This window comes from Miniopterus schreibersii (assembly GCF_964146895.1).
Source record: "Miniopterus schreibersii genome assembly, chromosome: 14".
Taxonomy (NCBI): Eukaryota; Metazoa; Chordata; class Mammalia; order Chiroptera; family Miniopteridae; genus Miniopterus; species Miniopterus schreibersii.
The window spans coordinates 17,737,664-17,761,530 of record NC_138114.1 but is presented as its reverse complement, the minus strand read 5'-3'; the positions used below and the strand labels follow the sequence as shown (position 1 = coordinate 17,761,530).

General features: G+C 53.1%; 1 protein-coding gene across 3 annotated transcripts; it reads right to left on the bottom strand.

Moving 5' to 3' along the window:
• Positions 1-6,204: 6,204 nt before the first annotated feature.
• DNAJB12 (DnaJ heat shock protein family (Hsp40) member B12) lies at positions 6,205-23,548 on the bottom strand. Of its 3 annotated transcripts, none has more exons than XM_081158569.1 (9): positions 23,280-23,501; positions 16,176-16,359; positions 14,801-14,946; positions 12,754-12,939; positions 12,557-12,636; positions 11,493-11,602; positions 9,857-10,029; positions 9,174-9,325; positions 6,205-8,032 (listed from the first exon to the last, which is right to left on the bottom strand). In XM_081158569.1, exons 1-8 carry the CDS (start codon positions 23,410-23,412, stop codon positions 9,204-9,206), a joined length of 1,134 nt encoding a protein of 377 aa, XP_081014695.1. In that variant the 5' UTR covers positions 23,413-23,501; the 3' UTR covers positions 6,205-8,032; positions 9,174-9,203. The 3 variants fall into 3 exon arrangements, with proteins under 3 accessions (XP_081014695.1, XP_081014694.1, XP_081014696.1); XM_081158568.1 differs by having other exon boundaries at positions 9,228-9,325; positions 23,280-23,486; XM_081158570.1 differs by having other exon boundaries at positions 7,915-8,032; positions 9,180-9,325; positions 23,280-23,548.
• Positions 23,549-23,867: the final 319 nt, after the last annotated feature.

The following is a 23,867-nucleotide window of genomic DNA, read 5'->3' as shown; positions in this document are numbered from 1 at the left end:
AGGCGCACTTACTGCTGGTACCTCAGTGTCTCCAGCTGTAAAATGGGAAGAGGGTACCTGCTTGCCTGCCTCAGATGCTTGCAGGAGGAACCTCAGAGAAGGGGTCAGTGGGTGGCTAAATGGCCAGCGGGGGCTGGGGTAGTTTGTTAGTTGGAGACACTGTGCTGGGCCCGAACTCTTCGCTGCTCAGGGAAGTGGGCAGAGGAGCCTTTGCCTTCCTGTCCATCCATTCCCATCATCCGAGGCTGCCGTCTTGGGGACAATATGGCTCCTGGCCCCCAGGCGTCACCTCTGGGGTCATATAAGGGGACCTGTGGCTGAGGCCCAGACCCCGAGGGAGGCACTCTTCCTTTTCCATTATCCTCTTCATCCTTAGGGTTTTGGCTCTTTTTTTTTTTAATTTTTAAAAATTAATCTCATCCGAGGATATTTTTTCCATTGCTTTCTCAGAGTGTGGAAGGGCAGGAGGGAGGGAGAAGAGAGGCAGAGAGGGAGAGATGACTGGTTGCCTCCTGCAAGCTCCCGACCGACCAGGGGCAGGGAGCAAACTCACCACCCAGGTATGTGCCCTTGGCCGGGAATTGAACTCGTGACCCTTCAGTGCTCGGGCGATGCTCTAACCACTTAGCAACCCTGGCCAGGCCAGGTGTTGGCTCTTTTCCCATGGACCAGGGGTTAGTGGCCAGGCAGCAGCTCTGACACAACTGAGCGGGGTGGCCTCAGGTAAGCCACTTATCTTTTCTGGGCCTCAGTTTCCTCATTTGTAAAATTGTGGGGTTAGATTAGGTCTCTGGTTTTTAAGTATTTCTTTTAGTAGTGGCACTTCTTTTCTAGTCAAAGTTCTGATTACACTAAATAAAAGAGATAACCCTCACACCCCAGAGTGCCCAAGGGCCCAAGGGGACACAGTTTTAGAGCCCCTCCTCAGGGTGCCTGCCATCTCTTAACACTATTATTTGTGACTCAAAGGCAAGGATGTCCTAGTTGCCTTTTCCAGGCAGCCCAGTATTTAGACCCCAAGCCCAGCACCTTCTGGCACCTTCTACCAAGTATAGAAATCTTCAAATTCTCTAACTCCTGGTCCCTGCTGACACTGACGTCTGTCTCAGCCCTTGTTACAGAGTTCAGTGGGGCCATAGAGCCTTGTTCCTCCTCAGGGAAGTTACAGAAACAAAACATTCTGTGCCACAGCTAACCTTGTGGGGCACTTCTGGGCTGGTAAAGGACTTCCACATACCTCGTCTCATGCCCCACCCACTCTAATCTCCCCAGCAGCCTGCAGGGCAGGTCTGGAATCTCAGTTCACAGATGAGAAAAGGGGCTCAGGGAGTTTAGGAGAGTGGCTCAGGCTTCCCCCACCTGTAGGTACAGAGCCGGGCACATAGCCAGGAACCCTGGCCAAGACCCAGACTTTCCCTAGCTTATCCCTGGGTGCTGTCATCTGCAGGCGCCAACAGCAGAAAGAAGGGGTGGGAGTCTATGAGGAAGGCAGGAAAGGGAAAACTTCCTTTCTCATCCTGGGGGTCTAGGGCAGTATCTTCCCAACTAGCCACCCCCACCCCATCGCCATCCCTGCTTCAGTTAGAGGGGGCAGGGAGGGGCAGGTCCTCAGTAGCTGGGACCCCAGGAACAGGTAGGGGAGGATGCCATAGGCCAGGCAGCTGACCCGGGTCAAGCAGAGGCCCCAGCATCTGCATTGACATCATAGTGCCCTGAAGGGACGTGCTGTCTTCACACAGTCTTCTCTGGCTCTCACAACAACAGGCGAGGGGGCGGGGAGGAGCCAGAGGCCTCTGCTCCCCCCTCCCTGCGTCCCTCCCAGTCACTGGGCTGGAAACATGAGCTGAGCAGAGTCAACAGTTCCTTGAATTGTGTTACAGCCTGTGGCCTGCCAGCTCCGGAGCTAATAATATGAACAGATGTGGGTCACACAACTCCATCCCCTGGCCTGAATCCTGCCTGACCCCATGACCCCAGGCTGCAGTGAGGTGGGCTCCAGTTCTGGGGTCCTGGGGGTGAGGCTGGGTCTGGGGGGTACCTGTTTGTTCAAAGCCCACCCTGGTCAGGCTTGCAGCCATAGACTCCACAGTTGACAGAGGGAGGCCACATTAAGGACTAAATCGGTGAGTTCTGTAGGATGATGATAATTATAATAAAAAACTTTAAATGATATAAATGAAAATTACTTCTTTATGTATAATTTTAAAATTATAACAACAACAAAAAGAAATGATAATGTCCTTTACAGCTGAGACTTGAAGCCTGATCTCAGGATTTTGTGGCCAGTGCTTCAGTGCTGAGCAGCGACCAGGGGAATCTGAGGCCCAGAGCTGTCCAGAGAGAAGTGGCCCTGAGCACTACCTGTAATCACTCAAATCCTGGGGCTTACAGCCTGACTGCCACCCAAACAGTTGCAATCAGTCTAGTGGTGGCAGTGGGAGGTTGTCTGACCTGCATGGTCCAGGATACCATCCTCAGCACCCAGGGCCACAGGTAGCAAAGCCTGACAGCAATGACCCTGAGGCCTGTGGCCAGGGCAGCACTGGGGCAGCCAAGGGACAGAGCTGGGTCTGAGTCCAGGAGTGGGTGGTGCCACCTGGCAGAAGCCTGAGTGCTGGAGAGAGTACCCTCTTCTACTCATCAGGGTGGTGACGGCTTCAGGACAGGGATCAGAGGTCCCTTTGAGGATGAGCACTGTTAATGATTCTCACACCAGCCCCTGGTACACTTGTCCTCACTCAGGGAGAGGAGATATGGGCATTTTCAGCAGGACTCTGCCTCCCCCAAGAGGTAGGGACAAGGTGCCACTCAGTGCTTACCCACAAGAGACTGCACCTCCTCCCACTGTCCAGCCCTCTGTCCCAGATGGGTACAGCTCACTTGAGCCCTCTTAGGTCTGGGAGAAGTGTCCCTGGTCCTGTGAGTCTATAGTTGCAAAACTCGCTATAGGACTACCCTGGGCAGGGTTGGTGAGGTGGAGAAAGCTTCAGAGGGACAGCCACAAGTGGCTATCAGAAAGGTGGCTGGGTGGGCACCTTTGTTCCTTCAGCAGTGTTCATGGAGGCCCCACTTTGTCTAGACACTGTGGCTGCAGCACTGAACAGGACAGACAGGTGGGCCCCAGACAGGCCCTTGCCTTCCCGGGGGGTGAGGCCTTCGTCTAAGAACTGCAGGAACATCTCCAGTGTCACACTGTTCAAGGAGGGGCCAGGCCGAGGCTGTGGGAACAGGGCAGGCCTTCCGGAGGAGACAGGGTGGAGGAGCAGCAGGGAGGCTGCTGGCAGAAGGAACTGGGGCAATGTGTGAGGAGAGGGTGGGTAGAGGTGGCTCCAGAGGGCATCGGGGTCAGAGCATGAGCGCCCTGCCAGCCACCTGGAACCAGGAAAAGGACCTCACTGTGTCGCTCTGGCCTCCACTTTCCCCATCTGTAAATACAGATCGCCAATATACTTCTGTGCTGCTCAGGCTCTGTCTCTTGGGCCCCTCACTGTGTCCATTGGAAAAAATGGCAACAATCCACTCAAGGAAGGCGAGCTGCTGCAGAGGCCTGAAGGCCCTGAGCCTGACCGCTTGCCCTTACTGGCACCAACTCCACTGGGGAACTGCACCCTGCCCTCCCCCAGGAAAAGCCCAGCGAGTCAGGGCTAGAAAAGGCAGCCCTGATCTCCCTGGGACTTTGTTTAGACCAAATTGTCCAAGGGGAAGTGAAGAAAGAGGGACAAGGTGTGGCAGTCAGACCTCCCACTCTCCTCCCAAGCAAACCCCCAACTCTTGGGCTCTGGGAGGACTGCTCGGCCACAGGGGTCCTAGAGAGTGCCTCCCCCATATCCCTTGTCTTGTATGGTCCCTGGACCTTTATTTCGTACTCAAATGGCTCTGGGGCTATGGAAGCAACAGGAGGCCTGGGCCCTGTTCCTGGCGAAACCTCCCTCCATGCAAAACTGGGGGGAGGGGGTGATGGTGTGACGGTGTGACTGCTCCACCCACACAGGCCTCCAGCTTTGCCAGTCCCCTCTGCCTCCATCCCCCACCTCCTCAAGGCCAGCCTTAAGCATTGCTTGCTCTTGTCAGTCTCCGAGTGCAGGGTTTCTCGTCCATTCATTCCCTGTGAAATTCTTTCTCTGCCCATGGCCACTGGGTGTGACTGGCAAGGTGACAACTATAGATTGGGGACCTGGCCTGCGTAGTTCCCCGAATGCGGTCACTTCCGTACTTTCCCAGCTCCAGGACTTTGCTCACACTGTCTCCTCTGGCCAGAGTGCCCACTCTACCCCAAGCCCTGCCCTCACTCCCACCTCCTTCCCAGATGCCAGTCCCTTTATCAAGAGGCCCCAGCCAGAGCTGCTCCCACCTGCTGCCTGCCAGGCTCCCAGGTTTGTTTGTATCAGTCCTCTGTGCCCTGGGGTCTGTTGAACTCTGGCTCCTTCCCCGCCCACAGCCCCTCCAGGGCAGGCCATGTCTCAGTCACCTTTGTGGTTTCAGTGCCTGGAATGGGACTTGACACTTAGTTGGTGGGTCAGTTAATCTTTTTCATGTAGTGTGCTATCTATGTGATAACCCTTTCTCTCCTCACAAGGTGAGGACACTGAGGCAGAGGGACATTAAGTGACAGGCCCAAGGCCAGCCAGTAGATGGATCCAGCCCAGGCAGTGGGGCTGTGGAGTCCGCAATGAATCCCAACCGATCTCCTATGCTGCCTTTTGGAGGTGATGCCAACGGAGGGAAGTTGCCCTGCACACACGAGTGGACACCTTTGCCATTGCCAGGAGAGAGAGTGCACCTGCTTCTATGGGCAGCTCATCTCCAGCCCAAGCCCCTAGATTAAGTCCAATTTTCCTTAGTGTGGCCTTTCTTCCCTTTGGAACTCAGCTCCCACCACTCTACTTGGCACAAATGGTTTTTTTCTTCTTGAGAACAGTGAGTTTGGGTTCAGCGAATATTTGCAGAATGATTGCTTTGCTTACTCCCCACCCCCCACCCCCAAGACACACAGTTTCATGAAGATCCTTGGTCATCTTGGTCATGGCCTTCCCTCCCCCAAACCTGTTTCCTGCTCTGGAACAGCCTCACCCAAATCGCATGGTGTGACATCTCGTGAGCATTCTGAGTTGCTCCAGAACTGAGGCTGTGTCCCAGTCTGTTTACCTGTCTTGGCACTGCTGTTTGTGTGTCTCCCCTAGAAAGCCAGGTGATTTTGCCCAGCAACCAGGGTGGGGATGAGGTTACAGTTGGGCCGGGATGTGTGCTCCTTGGGGGCAGCCTGGGATGAGGAGATAAGTTGGCAGATCCCAGGAGCTTGGATGGGCTAGAGGTTTTGCCACCTGACAGTGGGTGGGGACACTTGTCAAAGGCTCTTTTTTGCAGCAAACAGTTGGAGTCTGTCCAGCACCTTCTGGCTCGCTGAGCTGCATGCTGAGGGCAGGGGGATGGGTTGGGCAAATGGGGGTGGCAGGGACTGCCCCTGCCAACTGCAGTTAACAAGTGGCAGCTCGCAGACCAGGCAGGGCAGGCTGCGGTGACCCTGAGTGGGACAGCCAATGAGCTCCCAGGCTGCAGTGGCACCACTAGGCAGCCTGCCTGTCTTTGGCTGGAGAGGCAGCGGGAGGGGCCTCAGGCCGCCAGTAAGGGCTGCAGGGCCCTGTTTCTGGGAGGCCTTGGGCAGATCTGCTGCTCCATTCACGGGAAGCCCCACTGGAGCTGCCTCATTTTTAACTTTTCCAACCTTCTAGGGGAGGAGGGCAGGCTGTGGGGGCGGTGTGGGAAAGATGGCTGGGAAGACTGTGCAGCCAGAGATGAAAAGAAACTCGGAGAACTTTTCCCCTGGCCCTGCACCCGGAGTGGGCTAGAGCTCTAGGCTGGGGAGAAGGGAGATCTGGAACCATTTTTTGCTCACAGCAGGCCTGATGGAATCGAAGGAATGGGGGAAGCAGGAACAAGGAAAAACAGAGGTTGTGATAATATCCCAGTTGCCAACTCAGGACTGATACCGGGGATCCCAGGGTCCTGGCTTGAGTCCCTTACCCTTTGCCTGGATGGAGTCAGCCCTGGAACATTGGTGCCCTTATGTGGCTATCAGCTGGGGCAAGGGGTGAGGGGGACATTCAGTCGTCCCAAAAACTCTTTGTGGGATGTCAGTAGCAACAGGGGTTTGTAGGGAGCCCCCCCCATTTGCCCCCTTGCTCAAAGCAGACCCACCACAGCCAATCACATAATAAACATATTTATAGATGTACAATTTCAGAATTCTAATTTCAAGAAATACAGCTTCTCAGGGGATCCTTTAGGATCTATGTTCTTATTGCACATGGCTCAGACTGTCTAGGGACAGCTACCAAGACCAGCTGTCGGGATGGTGGGGCAGAGTGCCAGGGCCACTGTGGTGGGACACTGTTGCCCATGTCCAGTTAACATTTCTCTGGGCCGGGGCGGCCACTTCATCACAGGGCAGGATCTTGTTCAAAAACCAGGTTTGACATTTCTTTATCAAACTTCCTTTCCCAAGAACCTGTTTGTTGGGGAACTTTAAAAAGAGCCAGGAGAAACTCTGGGAGGATGGTTATCACCTCCTAGCTGGCAGCTTGGGGAAGTAAGGCTTTGGAAGATGGCAGGCTCAAAGACACACCCACCGCCAGAGGAAAATTCAGGGGAAAAATGGTAATTCCAAAAGGCCCAGCTGAAACTGTGGGAATAAATAAAACCTCCCTTCATTCCCCTGGCAGCAACTGCTGTTTTGAGAAAAATCCTCATTTGAAGGTGAGGATAAGAAAACCCTCCTGATTCAAATACATCCTTTGTCCAAAGTGCAAGAGAAGGCCAGGTGGCGTCATGTCCATGGAGGGCAGAGACAGATGTGCCCACAGGCAGACTTTCTTCAGGAGTAAGCTGCTGCCCTGGGGTCCTGGTACCAGCTGGCTGACTCTTGGAGGAAGAGCCTTCTAGAGTCCTTGGTACACGACTCAGGAAAAACCAGTGGCAACCATGGAGCTGTGCGCCCTGTGGCACCTATAAGGCAAGACTCACTCAGGGACTAAGGGGGCGAGGCGAGGTGGCTAGGCAGAACCTGGTCCCTCCACAACCTTGCTGTTCTCTGGCAGGGGGTCAGAGGGCTCCTGGGCACCAGGACAAAGAGCCCACCTGAGCTGGCCAAAGCTTGAGGTGGGTGACCTCACCCCAGGCCATCTGGGGCCTCTACCATGACTCAATACTGACCTGGCACCTGGCCCTAAGGGCACTTTCTCCCCCCAAACTTAACCATAAATCTGGCAACCTTCAAAAACTTCCTACAGATTTACACTATCATGATTGCTGCCGCCATTAAAACCAGGCTGGCTGAGGGGAATGTTAAGAGCTGACCCGACTTTCCTTCTGCTGTCAGCTATGGCTCATGTCTAGCCTGTGAGGGACCAGGTTGCCTTCCCCAAACAGTCCGTTTTCTAAAACAGGGAAGAAATCAACTAAACAATTCACCAAATCCCTGCAGTTTAAGAAGTAGACTATATATCTATATATATCTTTATATATGCTATTTACATATAAATAGATATATATACATATACACGCATCTATACATTACATTCTCTGGAAAGTTCTTTCCTCCTCTATCCTTTGCCTACGCCTCTGACTGGATTCCACTGAGAGGTGACTGGTGGTGGCTCCTGGGAGGGGGAAGAAAGGCAGTGGGGCACCCCCTCCCCCAGCCCTTCCCACAGACATTTGCTACAAGTTTTACATTCTGCTTTCGTTGCCATGGTTTCTGTATCCTAGGAGAGAGCCGATGTGGAGCCTGAGCCTCTTCGGAGCCTGAGCCTCTGCCAGCCCTGGGAGGAAGGGAAGCAGGCCCGTGGCAGGTTTTCCTGTCTGTCCTAAGAGCTTTCTGCATTTACTGGGTGAGAGAGAGGACAGTTGTGTGGCGTTCGGCCTCCAATCCATTTTAATGTTTTTTGTTTTTTCCTTTTTATGTCTTTCCTTAAATATACAGTCTGTCACCTTGGCTCAGTGCATGTCACCAAAAATTCTCCAGGGATTTCATGGTCTGGGGAGGAGAGTGGAACAGTTAGCTTGGCAGTCACGTGTCCAGTCTTTAGCTTAGCCTATACAAACAAGCAACCCTCTTGTCACTGTCCTGCCCACCTGAGCTGTGCCCAACTGCCCTCCTGCAGTCTGCTCTCTCTCCTGGAGGCACAAGCAAACAGCCTCAAAGTATCGAGTCTATATCTGGATCCCTGCTGAGGGGACCCAGGCAGAGGGATGGACAAGGTACCAACAGGAGAAAGAACTTATACTGGCCCTGCCCACACTCCTCTGGGGTTGGTCCAAGTTGAACCCTCTGGCAAATGCTGGAAGCAGAGCCCACTACCCACACAGGAGGCAGGTTGCCTGATACCGGCAACTTTCATTTTCCCCCACCCTCTCTGTGCTGAGAGCTCTGCATTCTACCCTGAACTCATGACCTTCTGTTCCCTTCCTCAGACCACAGGTGAGATGCCTGGGAAGGCCAGATACCTGTGGCTTCCAGGCTGCAGCTGCAGTAGCATGAGACACAGTGACAGACAAAAGACAAGAGAGACAGTGAGAGATGGACAGAGACTAGAGAGAGACAGAGACACAGACAGAGCCAGCCTCTGATCCAACCAGAGGGAGTGGTCAGGGTGCACAGGCCTCTCCTGTTTCCAGCCTGTTGGCTCCCTCCCCTGCTCTTTGTCAGGCTCCCATCTTGTTCCATGTCCTACTGCCCAGAAGAGCAGAGGGAGAGGAAGGGCTCTTGGCCTAACCGTTCCCACATGGTTCTCCTTAAACACCAGGGTACAGAGAAGAGTCTGCTGCACTTGGGAAAGGGCCGTCGTGACCTGATGGCTGGAGCAGACCAAGGAGGCACAAGTGGCTCTCAGCAGCAGCCTCAGGCTCCCCTTCTGCTTGGCTCTGGGGTACTCCACAGCTTGAGCCGAGCCAGGGAGTAGGGTGGGGGTGGGGCAAAGAGTAGAGGCCTGAAGCAGACCTGTTTCCAAACACACCCCAGAGCTGCCCCAACTCTGCAGCTGGTGGTCAGGCTGGGGACAAGGAGTCTGTGCCATTATCACCAGGCTCTACCCCTCTCCCCCTCCCACCCCCCTCTGCCTCATGACCAGGGCCAGAGCTGCCGGAAGTTGCAGGGCAGGGGCGGCCCTGGCTCATACTTGGACCTCGGTAGCGTGGCTGGCCCAGGACTATCCATGCAGGGAGGCCTGCACCTCTGACAGTCGGTTACAGCTTGGGGTGCTCATCCTCTGTGCTTTGTGGTACATATCTGCGTCGCCAAAGTAGCGGGCCCGGTATAACAAGCCTTCCTCTGCAAAGCAATGGGGCAGGGTTAGAACACACGCGGTACCTCCTGAAGCCCGCTAGGGTACCTGTCTGGCCTGTGGGGACAGGAGGAAGGCTGTTATAGGCCCAGGAGCTGGGGCAGAGGACCTTAAAGGAGGACCCTGAAGGAGGAAAGACTATGGTCCCAACTTGGGGTGGGGGTGAGGCCAACCAAGGTAAGAACCTGTTATCCTGGTCAGACTGCCCCAGGGTCCCACAGATAGAGCCAGACGTCCAATCAGTGGGTGCCCATGAGATCTGCTCCAATCTCTGTCGACATATGTGCCTCTGGCAGCCAAACAACAGGCTGATTGCAGTGACTTACAGGAACCTGGAGGAAGTCTCCAGGTGGCCCATGGCTCTTGGCTCCAGGGAAACAGAGGGGTGGAGCCCAGCTCTAGACTGAGAGGTGGTTGGTGCAGGGCAGTGCAAGGTGCTGGGCCCACAAACCACTGGGCAAGTAGGGCTTTCTTCTTCCCTGTTCTCAAGCCCTGTGCCCCAGCACACGCACACTCACTTTGCTGCTTCTCCTTCCAGCAGTTGTTTCGGAGGTTAGCAATATAATCATCTTCCACGTTCCGCTCCACTGTTTTTAGGCTGGAGCCTGTGTACTCCTCAGAGAAGGCGTCTGCCACGTAGTAGACGACGTTCAGGTGGTCAGTGACTCTCTTATGAATGTGGCCCACCGACCTGGCCAGAAATATACCAGGCACAAAGTAAGCATGGGCCCCAAGCCCAAGGTAGCTCTGGGGATGACAAGGCCCCTGACAGGAGATGTCACACAGGCCACAGGGGTAGTTGCCTCCCTCCCAAACTACAGCAGGAACTTGCACACTACCCAGAGTGAGGGTCTGAAGAAAAGCAGGGTGTCCCTCCTGTCCAAAGGGCCCAGCCAACGGCGAGCGCTTCCCATAGATAGAGCCAGCCTTCCTCAGGCTCCGTGCTTACCATGCTGTAGACTCGGGGGACTTTGGTGAGAAGCCCCTTTCTGAGAGGCCCAGTCAGGAAACCAGGGAACCTGGAGTGAGTCTGGGCTCCCTCTCTGATGAGCTGTGTGACTTGAGCTCCCTGTGCCTCCATTTTCTCATTCATCCCTTAAGACAATTCTTGCTGAGGGCCTGCCTGGCTATTCAGGAGCTCCTAGCCTACAGTTAAGAGGCTTAGGAACAAAACAACAGGATCCAGCTCTTGGATTTTATGTTCCAGCTCCAACTGCAGGCTCACAGGTTGTGGGAAGAGCCTCAACACGCAGACAGGAGTGAGTGCTCCAGGGAGGACAGTCTACCTACTTGCCCACTGCTGCCTGTCATCTTTCCAGCTGCAGAGAAAAAGCTGCCATCAGGCCACAAAGAGCCTGTGTGGGCTGGTGTGGGCCCAGTGGACCGACTCTGCCCCCTGCTGGCTGACAGGGATGCTGCCAGGCTCCCAGGCAGAGCCAAGCTGCTAGGTGGGAGTAGAGGGCCTCCACCAATAGAAGCTGAGCACCCCCTGTTCATCAGATACTGTCAGGTGCCAGAAATAAATGAGGGGAGCTGACACCTTACATGGTCAAATAACTTGCCCAAGTTCACTGCTGGCAATTGAGTCCATATTCATTCAATAAATACTGTTGAGCATTTCCAATGAGTCTGGCATTTTATTACTCATTTAATTTTCACAAGCAGGTAGATATTGTTGTTCCCATTTTATAGATGAGGAAACCAAGGCTCAGAGAAGTTAAGTAACTTGTCCAGGGTCACAAAACTGCTTAGTTAGTAGAGGAGCTGGAATTCAAAGCCACCTTTGCTCTGTCTGACTCCAAAGCCCCTGTTCTTTCCATGGCCCTAAGGCCCCCACTCCTAACATAAGAGCAGAGATTCTTATCTCAAGGTCAGGAGATTGGGGGGGGGTGTGTGTCATAAAGCCTGTGAAATCATATGCAAAATTGTGCTTATGTGCAGGGCTCTAAGAAAAAGATCTGCATTTTCTTAGGGAACTGAGATCCTGAAAAGATCAAGAACTTCTACTTAATAGGGAAAGTGTATTTTCTTGTTTCTAAGCCAGCTTTATGCATTATGATCAAAACTCTGCAGGATGGGAAGGCTCCTGATGGTGGATGAAACTCCAAAGTTCCCACCTGCTCCCCCCTCCCCCTCCCAGGTACAGGTACTCACGGCCTTGGGCTCAGGCTGTAGGGTGGACTGGAGACCATAAGCTGGCTCAGAGCTGACACGAGGATCAGGATGAGGATGGGCATCAGTTGGACAAATACCCCCAGCCCGCCCTGGAGGGAAGAGCAGATCGAAAGTCATCCAAGCCAGACCGAGTGGAGTGTGCACCCACCACCATTGCCACCAGCTCCCCCCAGCACAGTTAGCCCAGGCAGTGGGAGGTAGTCACTGTGCAAACAGGCCCCGCCACCTGCCAGAAACTAGTGCTAAATACAGGAGGAAGGTGGGTATATGCATTAGTGAGAAAATACCAAAAAATGAGCAAAAGTGGCTGCCTCCAGAAGAATGGGAGGTAGAGCTGGAGGGAGACTTTCACTACATATACCTTTTCGAATTTTAAACCATACAAATATATTACCAATTTAAAAATCGCCAGTTAAAAAACTATAAAAATAAATTTGTTCACTGTACAGTAATTTATAATTTTAAAACTCTTCTGTATGTTAAATATATACAAAATAAAAATTTTAAAATAAAAAACCCATAAGGCTACACTGTCAAAGCAAAAGGGAACCCCTCTGCCTGCCACAATTTTAAATGCTCTGCAACTGTCCTCAGTGTTTTAATTTTAGTTAGGTAGCTGTTCTTGCAGCATTCGAAGTGTGTTTGAAGCACTGTCTTGATATAGCTTTGCATACATTTCTTGAGTGCCGGAAAGACAAGACTCAGCACCTATACTGTCATCCTTTATAATTCTTTCATGAAGCTTAGCTTCCCATTGCTTGAAAAATGTTGGCCTTATGAACAAAGGCTGTTCACATTGGAACCTGTCTGTAGGTGGAAAACATTCTGCATTACATTCTCCAAAACAGGCCATCAAACCCCACTCCTAGTGGGCAATGTGAAGTGGGCTCCCTCTGGTGTCGCTCAGAAGAATGGCAAGGGAGGCCTAAGATGGCTCCTTGCTGAGAGTTGTGGGAATGCTGCCATCCCAGAATAGACAGCTGAGCATGTCACTACCCCTCCAGGCCCCACCCCCTCCTCTCCCCAGCACCTTCCTCACTCACGTCACCCTGGTTGTCCCTTCGATCCTGCCTTTGCTGGTAGTTATAGCGCATACGGCCATTGCTGTAGACATGGACGTTACCTGTGGGTAAGAGGGATTGAATCAGGAGTGAGACTGCTGGGGAAGGGAGAGGCTGGCATCCAGTCTCCCACCTTCACCCTGCTGAGACCTGGCTGTGGGGAGGGTGGGGGGACTTACTAGATGGGAAGCCACCGCCAAAGAACATGTTGAAGAGGTCTTCTGGGGAGATGTCAGCCTCAAAGCCACGGTGGAAGTCCCCATGCCCATGGCCATGCCGGGCTGCCTGGCTCTTGTCATCACCAAACTGGTCATACTGCTTCCTCTTTTCTGGGTTGCTAAGTACTGCATATGCTGTGCCAATGGCTGGAAAGGTGGTAGAAAAGTCAGATCTGGGGACGCTGGGGTGCGGGTGACACGGCTCCTACGGCAGTCAGCAGCTCACTTCGGGAAGTTCGGCTATTAAGCAAGTGTGTGTGTGGGGGGCATGCGAGAATGTCTCTAAGTGAACCTGGGCAGCCCGGGCTGGGCAGAGGATTAACATGCAGGCTCCTCGCTCTCCACCTCATGATGAGAGTCCAACTTTTTCTGCACACCAGGCCCTTATAGGCATTATCTTAGCTACTCCTAACAGCAACTTCATCTCCATTTTACTAACAAGAAAACAGAGGCTCAGAGAGGTTAAGGGTAAGCTCATAGAGCTCTGATGTTGCGGAGTCAGGAGTCAGACCCAGGGGTCTTGCTTCAAGTTTGCTCTCTGATTTCATGAATCCACCCCCCACCTCCATTCCTCTCTCTTGAGGTGCCCAGTGGATGGGGCATTTCTTTCTGGAGGTTATGTAATCTTGAGGTCACAGTGTGACCTAAGGGCCAAAAAGATATACGATGTCCTGTTGTCAACTGGAAGCAGCAGGAACTGCAGGGCAAGTAAAAATCCCTGGTTCCAGTCGAGGCTCCTTATCTGCTGGTAGTGTGGCCTGGGCGAGGAGCCCTCTCTTCCCTGGGGTCCAGGTCCCAGGTGCAGTTCCTCTGCACTGGGGCCTTCCCAGTAGAGCTCGCCAGGTGGGAAGCTTGGACTTCAAAGGTCCCCAGCTCCAGCCTCCTGAGTCTCTTGCTCCCTCTCAATCGGCCACTCTCTCACAGGAGAGGGTCAGAGCTGCACCTGCTTCAGACCCTGCAACCCCTGAGAATGAGGTGAATGCCCCTCCTCCTCCCATTCCCACAAGGCTCACAGCCAGGTGTGGCCTCTCAGTGCCTGCTGGGGGAGGCTGCAGGCAGAGGTCAGGGCTGGAGAAACATTAACCACAGCCACCTTGCTTCCCTACTCTGTTCTCCTTCATCCTCTGGGCTGGCTGACAGGCAGCAGGGGGTGATGCCTGCAGACTGTCCCATGACCAACCCCAAGCAGCACCCGGGGTGGGCTCCAGAGACAGCACACCAGGTCTTGGGGTCTGCTCTGCCACAGGATTCCCACCTGGCTATGGTCACTGCCTTAGTACTATGCAGCACCCTGCCTGGGCCAGGATAGGCTAGTCACCATGCTCTCTCCCCCAGGGAAGTGAGCCTGAGATCCTGAAGGTCCCAGGAGGGACAGGTGGGCATGAGAGAGGAGATATCTGGGCGATGTGGACCTGCAGTGCCTAGTAACACAGGGTCTGTACCCACACGCAGGGTAAATGAAAATCTAACCGATTAGAGAGTAGCTGAAGATTTCAGCCAGAACAGAAACACATCCCAGAACCAACAAGCCAAGGCCAGAGGGACTGCCACGTCCCCCCTGCAGGCCCCAGGGTGCACGTGGTGTCAGACACAGAAGGCATGTGTAGAGGGGGTCGGGGGTTGGCTGGCTATGGCTGCTGGCACTGAGGAGGCCACCAGGCCAGAGGCCCTTGACCTGGGGCTGCCCAGTTTCTCAGCACAGGAAACAGTTATGGAGATGGATCAGGTGGACTGCTTCTGCCCCTCCATCACTGTATGGCCTGGAGGAGCCATTGGTCCTCTTTTACCTTAGCCCCCCAGGGAATGAAGAGGAAGGGGGGGCAGGAGGATGCAATCTGAGGTCTGACAGACTCTGCGTGGCCAGAGGTGGCTGCTAAGACCTTCTTCCAGGAAGCAGTTCCCGAGCCAGTAGGACCTGGGTTCAAGGCTGCTTCCTAGAAAAGCCCCTTACTCCTTTCCAAGGACAGGAGATAAAAACCAAAATAGCAGGACACCAGGGTTGGCGTACCTTTGAAAGCTTCAGTGGCGCCCGGTGCGTGGTTCTTGTCTGGGTGGAATTTGAGGGCCAGTTTGCGGTAGGCCTTCTTCAGGTCCTCATCGGAGGCCCCTCTGCTCACTCCCAGGATCTCATAGTAATCTTTACACTGCTTGACCCTGGGGGAAGGAGAAGAGCAAGCCGGTAGGGGGAGGAAGCTCTATGTGGGCCTAGAGCTATGAGGTCAGGTGGGCAAGGACAAGCAGCGAGAGCACACAGCTCTGAGCACCCTCAGGGCCACAGGCTGTCAGAATTTGGGAACAAGGGAGCCTCAGAAAGCTCCAGTGGTGATGGGGATCTGGGCAGGGCGCAGAGGAAATACCAAGAATACGTATAGGGTTTAAGAGGGGCAGCTGCTGCGTTTGCCAGGCCAGGAACCTTTGCTAACAGCACCCTCACTGCAGGCGACCTCACAAGGACTGTCAACCAGGGGCCTTTGCCCAAGGGCAGGTGTGGCCCAAGCTGGGCCAGCTATCTCCTCTCCTTGCAATTTGAGTCTTGAATGGGCAACATAAAGGCCATGGCAGGTGTCTGTTCACCCCATCTCAGGGCCCCGATGAGACCCTGCTTCTCGAACTTTTCCAGGCACTCTTAACTCCCCACAATCAAGTTTCTGTTGCCTACAACCAATAGGTTTGTCTGGTCAGAAAAATGTAAATTTGGCACGTTTTTATGACAAACTACAATCGTGCTAGGTCACACGCAGGCTGAACCCAGTCCTGAAGTTTGCTGATGTCTTCACCAGCATAGCAGCCAGGACCACGTGGGAATGACCTCGGAGGTCCCAAGTCTAGCTAGCGCGGGGAGGCCTGGGGAGAAAAGAAAGCCTGGGAAGCCCTGGCTGGGCCATCTCGGCCTGGTAGTGAGGTGCTCCAAGCAGGGCCTGCCCAAGCCTTGGAGGGATGGATAACCGTCTCCTGTCTCTACTCACCCCACACAGGCTCTGGTCTGAAAGGGTCTTTGTTGGGGGCGGGGTTGTGCATTGGGGGAGGATGGGGGGAGGGGGAGAGACCAGGCCTCATCTCTGACAAACAGAACTGTGTAAAGAGGCCAGGCAGTAGAAGAACCGGTGGTGTCAGCATTTCCAGACTCTGCTGTGGGTTGTCTTGGCAGGAGGGGACAGTGGAGTTCTGATTCCCACACTATATTCCAGGGCCTTGTGGGGAATAAGGAGTGGGCCTGGTGAGCTTGACCATCGGGACTCCTTCCATCTTCAAGACCCTCCCAGGGCCCATCCGGACCACAGGCAGAGGTGAGGTGGAGGACACCCCACAGGAAGCCTTCTCTAGACTTAAAAACTTCCCACCGCCTCCAGCCCCATCCCCTGCAGCCAGGTGCAGCCTCCTACCTTTTCACAGCTGCTACTTGTTCCGAAGTGTAGCCTTTGGTGGTCTCTCCTCCTCCCCCGGCTTCGCCATTGGCCGAGGGGGTGTCGGACCCACCTGCTTTTCTATGGGTCGCATGGGTGGTGTCTGTGGGTTGGGGTTGGTCACCAGCAGACTGTGGTTTCTGGTTGAGGGACTCAATCAGGGCTGTGCAAGGCAAGGAAACCATTCAGGCCTCCTGCTCCAGCAAGGTCACATGTCATGGCCAAGGGGCACTTGGCCCTGAGAGGCCAGGCCCCCCACCCCACCAGCTTATTCTCCCAGCAAAGCCACGTTTCTTGCCTGACTCAAGCTGGGGGTGGGGGGAGCTACTGCTCTCTTAGGATCCACAGCCCTCAGAAGTTGGCAGGGTATATATAGGTCATTTTAAACTCAGCATAAAAAACAAACTATTTTTTTTCTTTTTTCCTGTTCTCCAAAATAAACTGTTAATTCTTCAGATTTTTCAAATCCCAAAGTAGTGTGTTCAACAGCCACCCTCTGTGAAGAGCCGAGACGGACAGAGCACTCTGCAATGGGGACCCCATTAGGACCCGATCCAGCTGGGATTGGTCAGAAACTTCCCGGAGGCTTCGCTTAGCCATGAGGAGTGGGGGCAATAAGTCTGCCCCAGAGAGCCAGGGGTGGTGTGAAACTCAGGATAAACATTTGATGTGCTTACTACTAGCTATTTTTTACATTTCAAATGTCCTACTTCAATGTTCAGAGTCTATACAGGGCATTAGATGTCTTCCTCAGGCAGGACCATGGTTATTCATACTCAAGTCCTTGGTTCTTGCTGACTCAATACAGACAAGCTGAAGTCTCTGGGAGAGTCCCCTGTGCCCACTTATCTCAGGCACAAAACCAGTTTTGAACCCCCCCGTCATGCCCGGGGTACAGTGTCCTGGGAAACCAGGCATCTCACCACCACAGGGACCCAGGACACCTCTGTGCTGAGGAGGGACAGCAGCACAGCCCACTGCTCCCCAGATTCTTCACACGTGCCAGGTGCCTGCTGGGCTCAAAGCACTGTGCTGGGTGTCAGACACCCTGTGCTTCGGCATACCTGGGCCTCACCCAAGGGGCCTGAGTAGGGCTTGCTGGGAGCAGAACACTGGGACTCAAGCGAACCAATGTGCCCTAAGCCATTGCTGTCTTAGCTGCAGCAAACTCATGGGATCTCACCAAGTCAGCAGCTGGGAAATCCACACACAGGAGCTGACAACCAGCTTGCCCATGGGAGGGAGGTGGAGGGGTTCCCATAGCAAACACTGAGCAGGCACTCTGAGAGGAGCAACAGTAATGAGTGCTCACTGTGTGTCAGGCAGGCCTGGGCACAGTATTAGCTCATTCAGTCTTCATGATGGCTATAAAGGTAGGTCTTATTACTACCACCCCATTAGAAGGAGGAGCTGTTATTTATCAACTTGCCCATGGCTGCGCAAGCTGGGCAGGCAGCACTTGAACCCTAGGATGTCCAGCTCATGGGACCTTGCTCTTCACTATGCTGTTGACCATACAAGTCTGGCAGGGGAGGCCCCTTCCAGCACAGTCATTCCAAATTCAGAAGAGAAGTTAAATTCAGAAAGACCCAGGTTTCAAACCTCAGCTCAGCTAAATCCTAACAGTATGACCCTGGTCGACCTGTGAAACCTCTCTGACTCTGTTTCCTCACAATGGGGGGATGAGATGAGATAATGTGTGTAAGCACACAGCATGGAGACTGACACAGAGCAAAAGTTCAAAATGAGTAGCTGCTAATACTATGACCCGGGCTGATGAACTCGTTGGCCAGGAAGATGAGGGGACCCGAGGTGGGTGGACTACGGAGCTCCAAGGCTTAGGAAGCAAAGTTTCAGCACTCAGCAGGCTTTGGACCCACCTGACACTTCAGGTTGTCCCAGATGCCAGGTCCATGCCAGGCATGCAAAGCAGCAAACCAACAAATGAAGAGCTGCTGATCAAGAGAAGCTTGGTTTGCTACGGTTTTGTTTTTTAAGGGCTTTTAAAGAAGTTGCTTATTTCGATTTCTCTGGAAGCCCCAGTGGTCCAGGCTGAGCTGATTTACCCTAAGGACAATATGATCCATCATTCAATTGTCACAGAGCATCAGCCAGGAGATAGAACAGACTCTCTCCAGTACTTCTCAGGAAAGATTCTGGAAGCTTTTCAGGGCAGTGACATGGAGTCAGCCACTCAAATTTCCCTGAGCTACAGAAAGAGAGCCAAGGGAAATAGGTGTGCTCTGGGTCAGACAGAAGGTTCCTGCTTGAGTTGGCAATGACAGATTTCTGGTTGCTGACAAGCAGGCCTCTCTTGTGGCCCAGATACCCCCTCTCTCAGCCCGTGGGATGTGACTGGCTCCTCCTGATTCACTGTTACATCCCTTGCTGGCACAGTGGCTGATAGGCAAAGGTCACAAAAGAGGAGATAGAACAGCTTGATGTGACTTTGGAGTTAGACAGACATGGCTGGGTTCAAATCCCCATTCTGCCCCTTCCCAGTAAAGCTGGCAGACATTTAAAAAGAAGGGAACTAGTAGAAGAAACCAAAGCTGGGCGGGGGGGGGGGAGAGGGAGCAGCTGAGGTAGAGGTGAAAGCAGGTCTATAGACAAAGCCACCAGGGGTGGCCCCACCTCAACCCCAGACTGCAGACTCAGACTGTCTGGGTTCAAACTTGGCTCTGCCACTTGCTAGCAGGGTCATCTCAAACAAGTTAAGTGTGCTTCTCCATGTAAAACTGCATCTCCCTCGAGAGAGCTGGAGGAGTAAATGAGTAAACACATATAAAGAATTTAGCACAAGTTCCAGTAAATATTAAGTGTTATCTCTTACTTTTCTTTCCAGGCCCTCTCTATGCACCCATAGTGTGCAAGGTGAGCCGGAAAACGGAAGCCAGAGCAGGGAGAGTCTGGGAGTGGAGCTAGACAGTCTGGTTATTTCGCTAATTATCATGTAGCCTTGTCAAGTTATCTAATACCTCAGTGAAGATATGATCTCTGCCTTCACAGGGTTGCTGAGGGGTCAAAAAGACTCAGTGAAATCAGGTGAACAGAAGGGTTGAGCACACAGCGAGGCTTGTGAAGGCTGACTTGAATGCACAACCCCACCTTAGACCTCACCAGTACTAGAACATCCCTCAGTCCTAGACCCTGAATGCCAAAATCTCCCGGCAACAAATCCTCCTGTCCCCCTGCGCTGGTCTTCCCACCCTGGCCTTCCCGACTTAGCCTGGACGCAGAGCCAGCCATCTCATACAGGTTCAGGCAGCCTGAGCTGCAAGATCATTCAGGTCAGCCCTTTCTTTGTATGCCGGGGAAACTGAGGCCTACAGATGTTCTCATCAGCTTCCTGGAAAACTTGGTACCTTCCATCATGGTTGTTAACCTTCAGGCAAAGTCAATGTCTACTAGGTTGCCAGGCACTGGATAGAAACTCCCAGAAAGGGACTGACTAGCTCCACTAGCCCTGCCCTGTGGCATCCCAGCTTAGGGCCTGACTACTGCTCCATGATATGACTGTCCAGCTGCTGGTGCCTCCCCACCTCACTTCCTACAGCATGAGTTTCAGGTCTCCCCTTATTTTTTCTTCTAAACCCTCACCCAAGGATAAGTTTTTTATTAATTTTAGATAGAGGAAGAGAGAGGAATATAGAGAAACACCGATGTGAGAGACAAACATTGATGGGTTGCCTCCGGCATGCGCCCCACCTGGGAATCAAACCTGAAATCTGGGTACATGCCCTGACCAGGAATCAAATCTGCGACCCTTCAGTGCACAGAACGACGCTCCAACTAACTGAGCCGCATGGGCCAGGGCCCCTCATATCTTTTCACTGTGAGGTCCTTCGACCCTTTAGGATTGCTCTGAGGAGGCCTCACCCTTCCCTCCGTCTGTCCTTCCACTTCTCTCATGCTCTTGATCCTCCCCTTTCATTTCTCAACTTGTCCTGTCCCCAGGGCCCCTGCAGCACCCGAGTGCTGCTCACCTCGTCAACACAATGCTCCCTGGCAGCTGCTCTCTCCTGGGACCGCCTCTCCCTGTTGCTCCATCTCACTCTACGGCTAAGGGTGTGCCAGCAGCAACCTCCTCTACATGTCCCACTTTCCCACAGTGACTTCAGCCAGACACAGCTCCAGTGAGCTCCATCACACTGAGACGAGGTTTTTAGCTAAAACCTGAAGCTCGCTCTCCTAAGTTCCAGGCTGACAGCTTCTTTGGAACAACCCAACCCACCAGCAACAACCCACCGGCACCTCGCACTCTCCCCATCTCTTCCCATCCGTGTTCCTCGGCCTTGCTTTCTTCCCAGTCACACAGGCTTGGATTCTGAACACCCATTTCTCCTTAGCATCCCTCTCTCACGCAAGGTTTGGTAGCTCCCTCCAATGACCTCCTCCTCCAGGCTGCCTTTATCTCAGGCTCTCAGAGCTCCCCACCTACTCAGCGCAACTGTCTCCCACCTAGTTTCTGCCTTGAGTCTCTCTTTCCTCTTATTGATACTTCATATTGCTCTCTCTTAAGAAAAATACCCTTATCTTCTTCCTGCCATCTAAAACCTCAATGGTTTTTCTCACTAACTACAGAATAAAGTGAACATCCCAGCCTGGCAGGGCAGGATTTCCACAATCTGGCCCCGTTCTACTTTCCAAACTTAATCCTCTCTATGCTCAAATTACCACCTCCACAGCCTCCAAATCTTGCCACATTCAATCTCTTCCTCCAGACCTCTTACAACTTCCAGCCTCCATTTCTTTCTTCCAGTACTCTCTTCTCCAAGTCTCCTACTCTCCTCCAAAGTACAGTTCCAATGCTGTCTCCCTGAACTCTTTCCTCACTGAGATCTACCATTATTTTTATGTCCTTGCTACAGCACTTGTAATTTAAGTTCAGGAGATTGTCCTCCATGCCCCTCACCCTGAGGACTTCCCTCTACCTCACCAGACTGTGAATCCATGGAAGGCAGGGACTGGATTTTTCATGTCTCTCCTTAAGCCCTCAGCATCTGACAGGGTGCTTAATTTTTGTTTAATTACAGTTATTGTTTTATGGCTTACAATATTACCTTTTCTGTAATCTATCTCCCTCACTAGATCATATGCTCCTTGAGGCAAAGGCTCATGTTTTACCAATCCTGCTATACCACTTAGCACCAAGCAGAGGACTTTGCAAACAAAACAAAAACATTGGCTGCATTAAATGAACACCAGGAATGAGTTCAAACCTCACATACTGAGTGTGGACAATACTACCTAGTATTTTTCTAACCAAGATTTCCCTATCCTAGGCCAAAATTAACCCCAGGCAGGTCCTTGTCAGCCCAGTGCAGGGCCATGGACACAAGATGTTTACAGAGAAGCACGAGGCATATGCTATTTCCAGAATATCATAAATATTACAAATATGCAGTAGGTGACTCTCCTGCCTGAGCAAATTCCAGTGCTAGAGCCTCAGGAAGGACATCCCTCAAAGCCCCTGAACTGCTGACAGGAAGATCTCCACAAGCTATATTGTTACCATCCATTCTTGGCTGCCTGCTCCTGAACCGCAGAGGCATCAGAGTCAGATAGAACTATGACTACCCCACCCCGCTCTCCTCTCATACAGCATGATTTATTTCACAGGGAAGCTCCTCGAGGGGGTTACCGCAGGAGTCCTGGCAAATGCAGGCATTCCAGGCCACCTCTTCAGCTAGTGTTCCCTTTTCTAAATTTCATAATGTGGGCAAGGATGATTAGGAGGCTGACTGCTGCTCTCGTTTCATTTTATTCCTTTAGTAAATATATTTAGAGTCACAGAACTTTCCAATTTCTAGCTGGGTAATATTGGGCAAGTTCCTTGCCACTAAGATATGTCTTCACCTATACAACAAAGTTAATGATCTCTGCTCTGCCTCCCTGATAGGGCATGCTCAAATGAGAAAATGCATTCCAAGACTTTCTAAACTGAAAAGCCCTACGGGTATTACTGTTATTCTTATTATCCGTCCCAACCCCTTAGTTTTCTAGGTAAGTAAACACAAGCTCAGAAAAATCACATGGCAGCAGTCAGGATAACTCAGGTCTTCTGATTCTGAGAACCTGTTATATGCCAGACTGTTTAATAAGTGGTAACTGCAGGCACAACCCCTGTATCTTTAACAGACTACCTATTTCTCTCTTCCAGCTTATATGAAGAAAAACTTCTTTGAAGACTTAAGTTAAAGAAAAAAGGGTTCCCAGGTACAGCGACATGCTGAGTAGTTGAGACAACCTTACTTTTCCCTCCCTGGTTCGGAAGGCTTCATTCAGTCCAGCGCTGCATAACAGGACAGCCTGGTGCTGTCCAGCCGTCCACACGGCCAGCCACTGGGACTCTTGGGGGGAGGGGGCTGGGGGTGGGGGGGGCTGGGGCCAGCGTCTCCAAGAGAGTTCGGTCCTGATGTCACAAACCAATGAAGAGGCTCCAGGAGGGAGTGAGAACCCCGGTCTCTGGACAGACAGTCCAAGGTGCTAGTGTGGAGCCCTGGGGTGGGGTAGGGTGGGGGCGAGGGTGGGGGAAGGGGCAGAGAAGGCAGGCTCTAGTTTTGGGAGGCTGGTCCTTGGCCTTCAACCGGAAACGTGCAAGGGAGCGAAGATACGAAGACGCTTTTGCAGGCAGTACGAAGACCGTAAGTCTTATTTCTCTCTTTGGAACCCATTCTCGCCGTCAGAGTAATGTTTATTAAACTATATTTCCTAGGGCGGCAACTGGCCCTGGGCCACCGAATGGCCCCTTGGGAAAAGTAGTTCGATTTCGCTTTGAGCTAAGTTCCCTTCGCCCGGGCTGCCAGCGCCTCTCATTCTTGGGAACTCCAAATTTCAGAGGGTTCTGCAAGCACCCGGAAAGCTGAAGTCGCGGTCGCCCCTGTCAGCAGGTGTGCAGCATCCCGGAGAGGCGCGCGATCGAAAGACTACACTTCCCAGCACCCACCGCGCGTCCCAGTGCGCAGGCGTAGCCTCGCCTCGCCACCCCTCCCCCTCCTCCAACTGCTCCCGTCGGTCCGTTCCCGTATTCCCCGCATTAGTTCTAATGTCCCCTCTGTCTCGCCGGCACCTCACACTCACCGCGAACACGCGGCGTCGGGTACAGCCGCTGCGCCTTCTCGAGGAAGCGGAGCGCCCGGTCGGGCTGGTTGCTCTGGATGGCCTTGAGGGCGATGCTAATACAGCGCTCGGCTTCATCCTTGTTAGATTCCATGGCGGAACCAGAGCGCGGAACCAGGGAGGGGGAGGCCGGGCGAGCGAAGGGCTGCGCCAGCCGCGGGCGCGTCGCTGGGCAGGAGGGCGCGGGATGATGACATCACCCTCCGCCCCGCCTTCTCCGGGATTTGAGCGAGGGCGGAAGCGCTGCAGTACCTCTTCTGAGAGGGCGACGTCTGCGAGAGGTGTTGAGGCTGCGTGCCCACGTTTCTGGAGGCCGAAGGGTTGTAGGCAGAGGTCTTAAAGTTGGGTGGGCTGCAAGTTCTTGGCAGTAACTGCGTTTCGGGCGAAGGTCTTTTACTCATTCAACAGGTATTTATGGAGAACCCGCTGTGCGCCGTGGCGGGTATACAGCAGGGCACCAAACAAAGGCCCTGCCCTCACGGAGCTTCCGTTCCCGTGTGTGTAGGAGGATGGGGAGACATCCAAGGAATGGATATATTCGGATAGTGG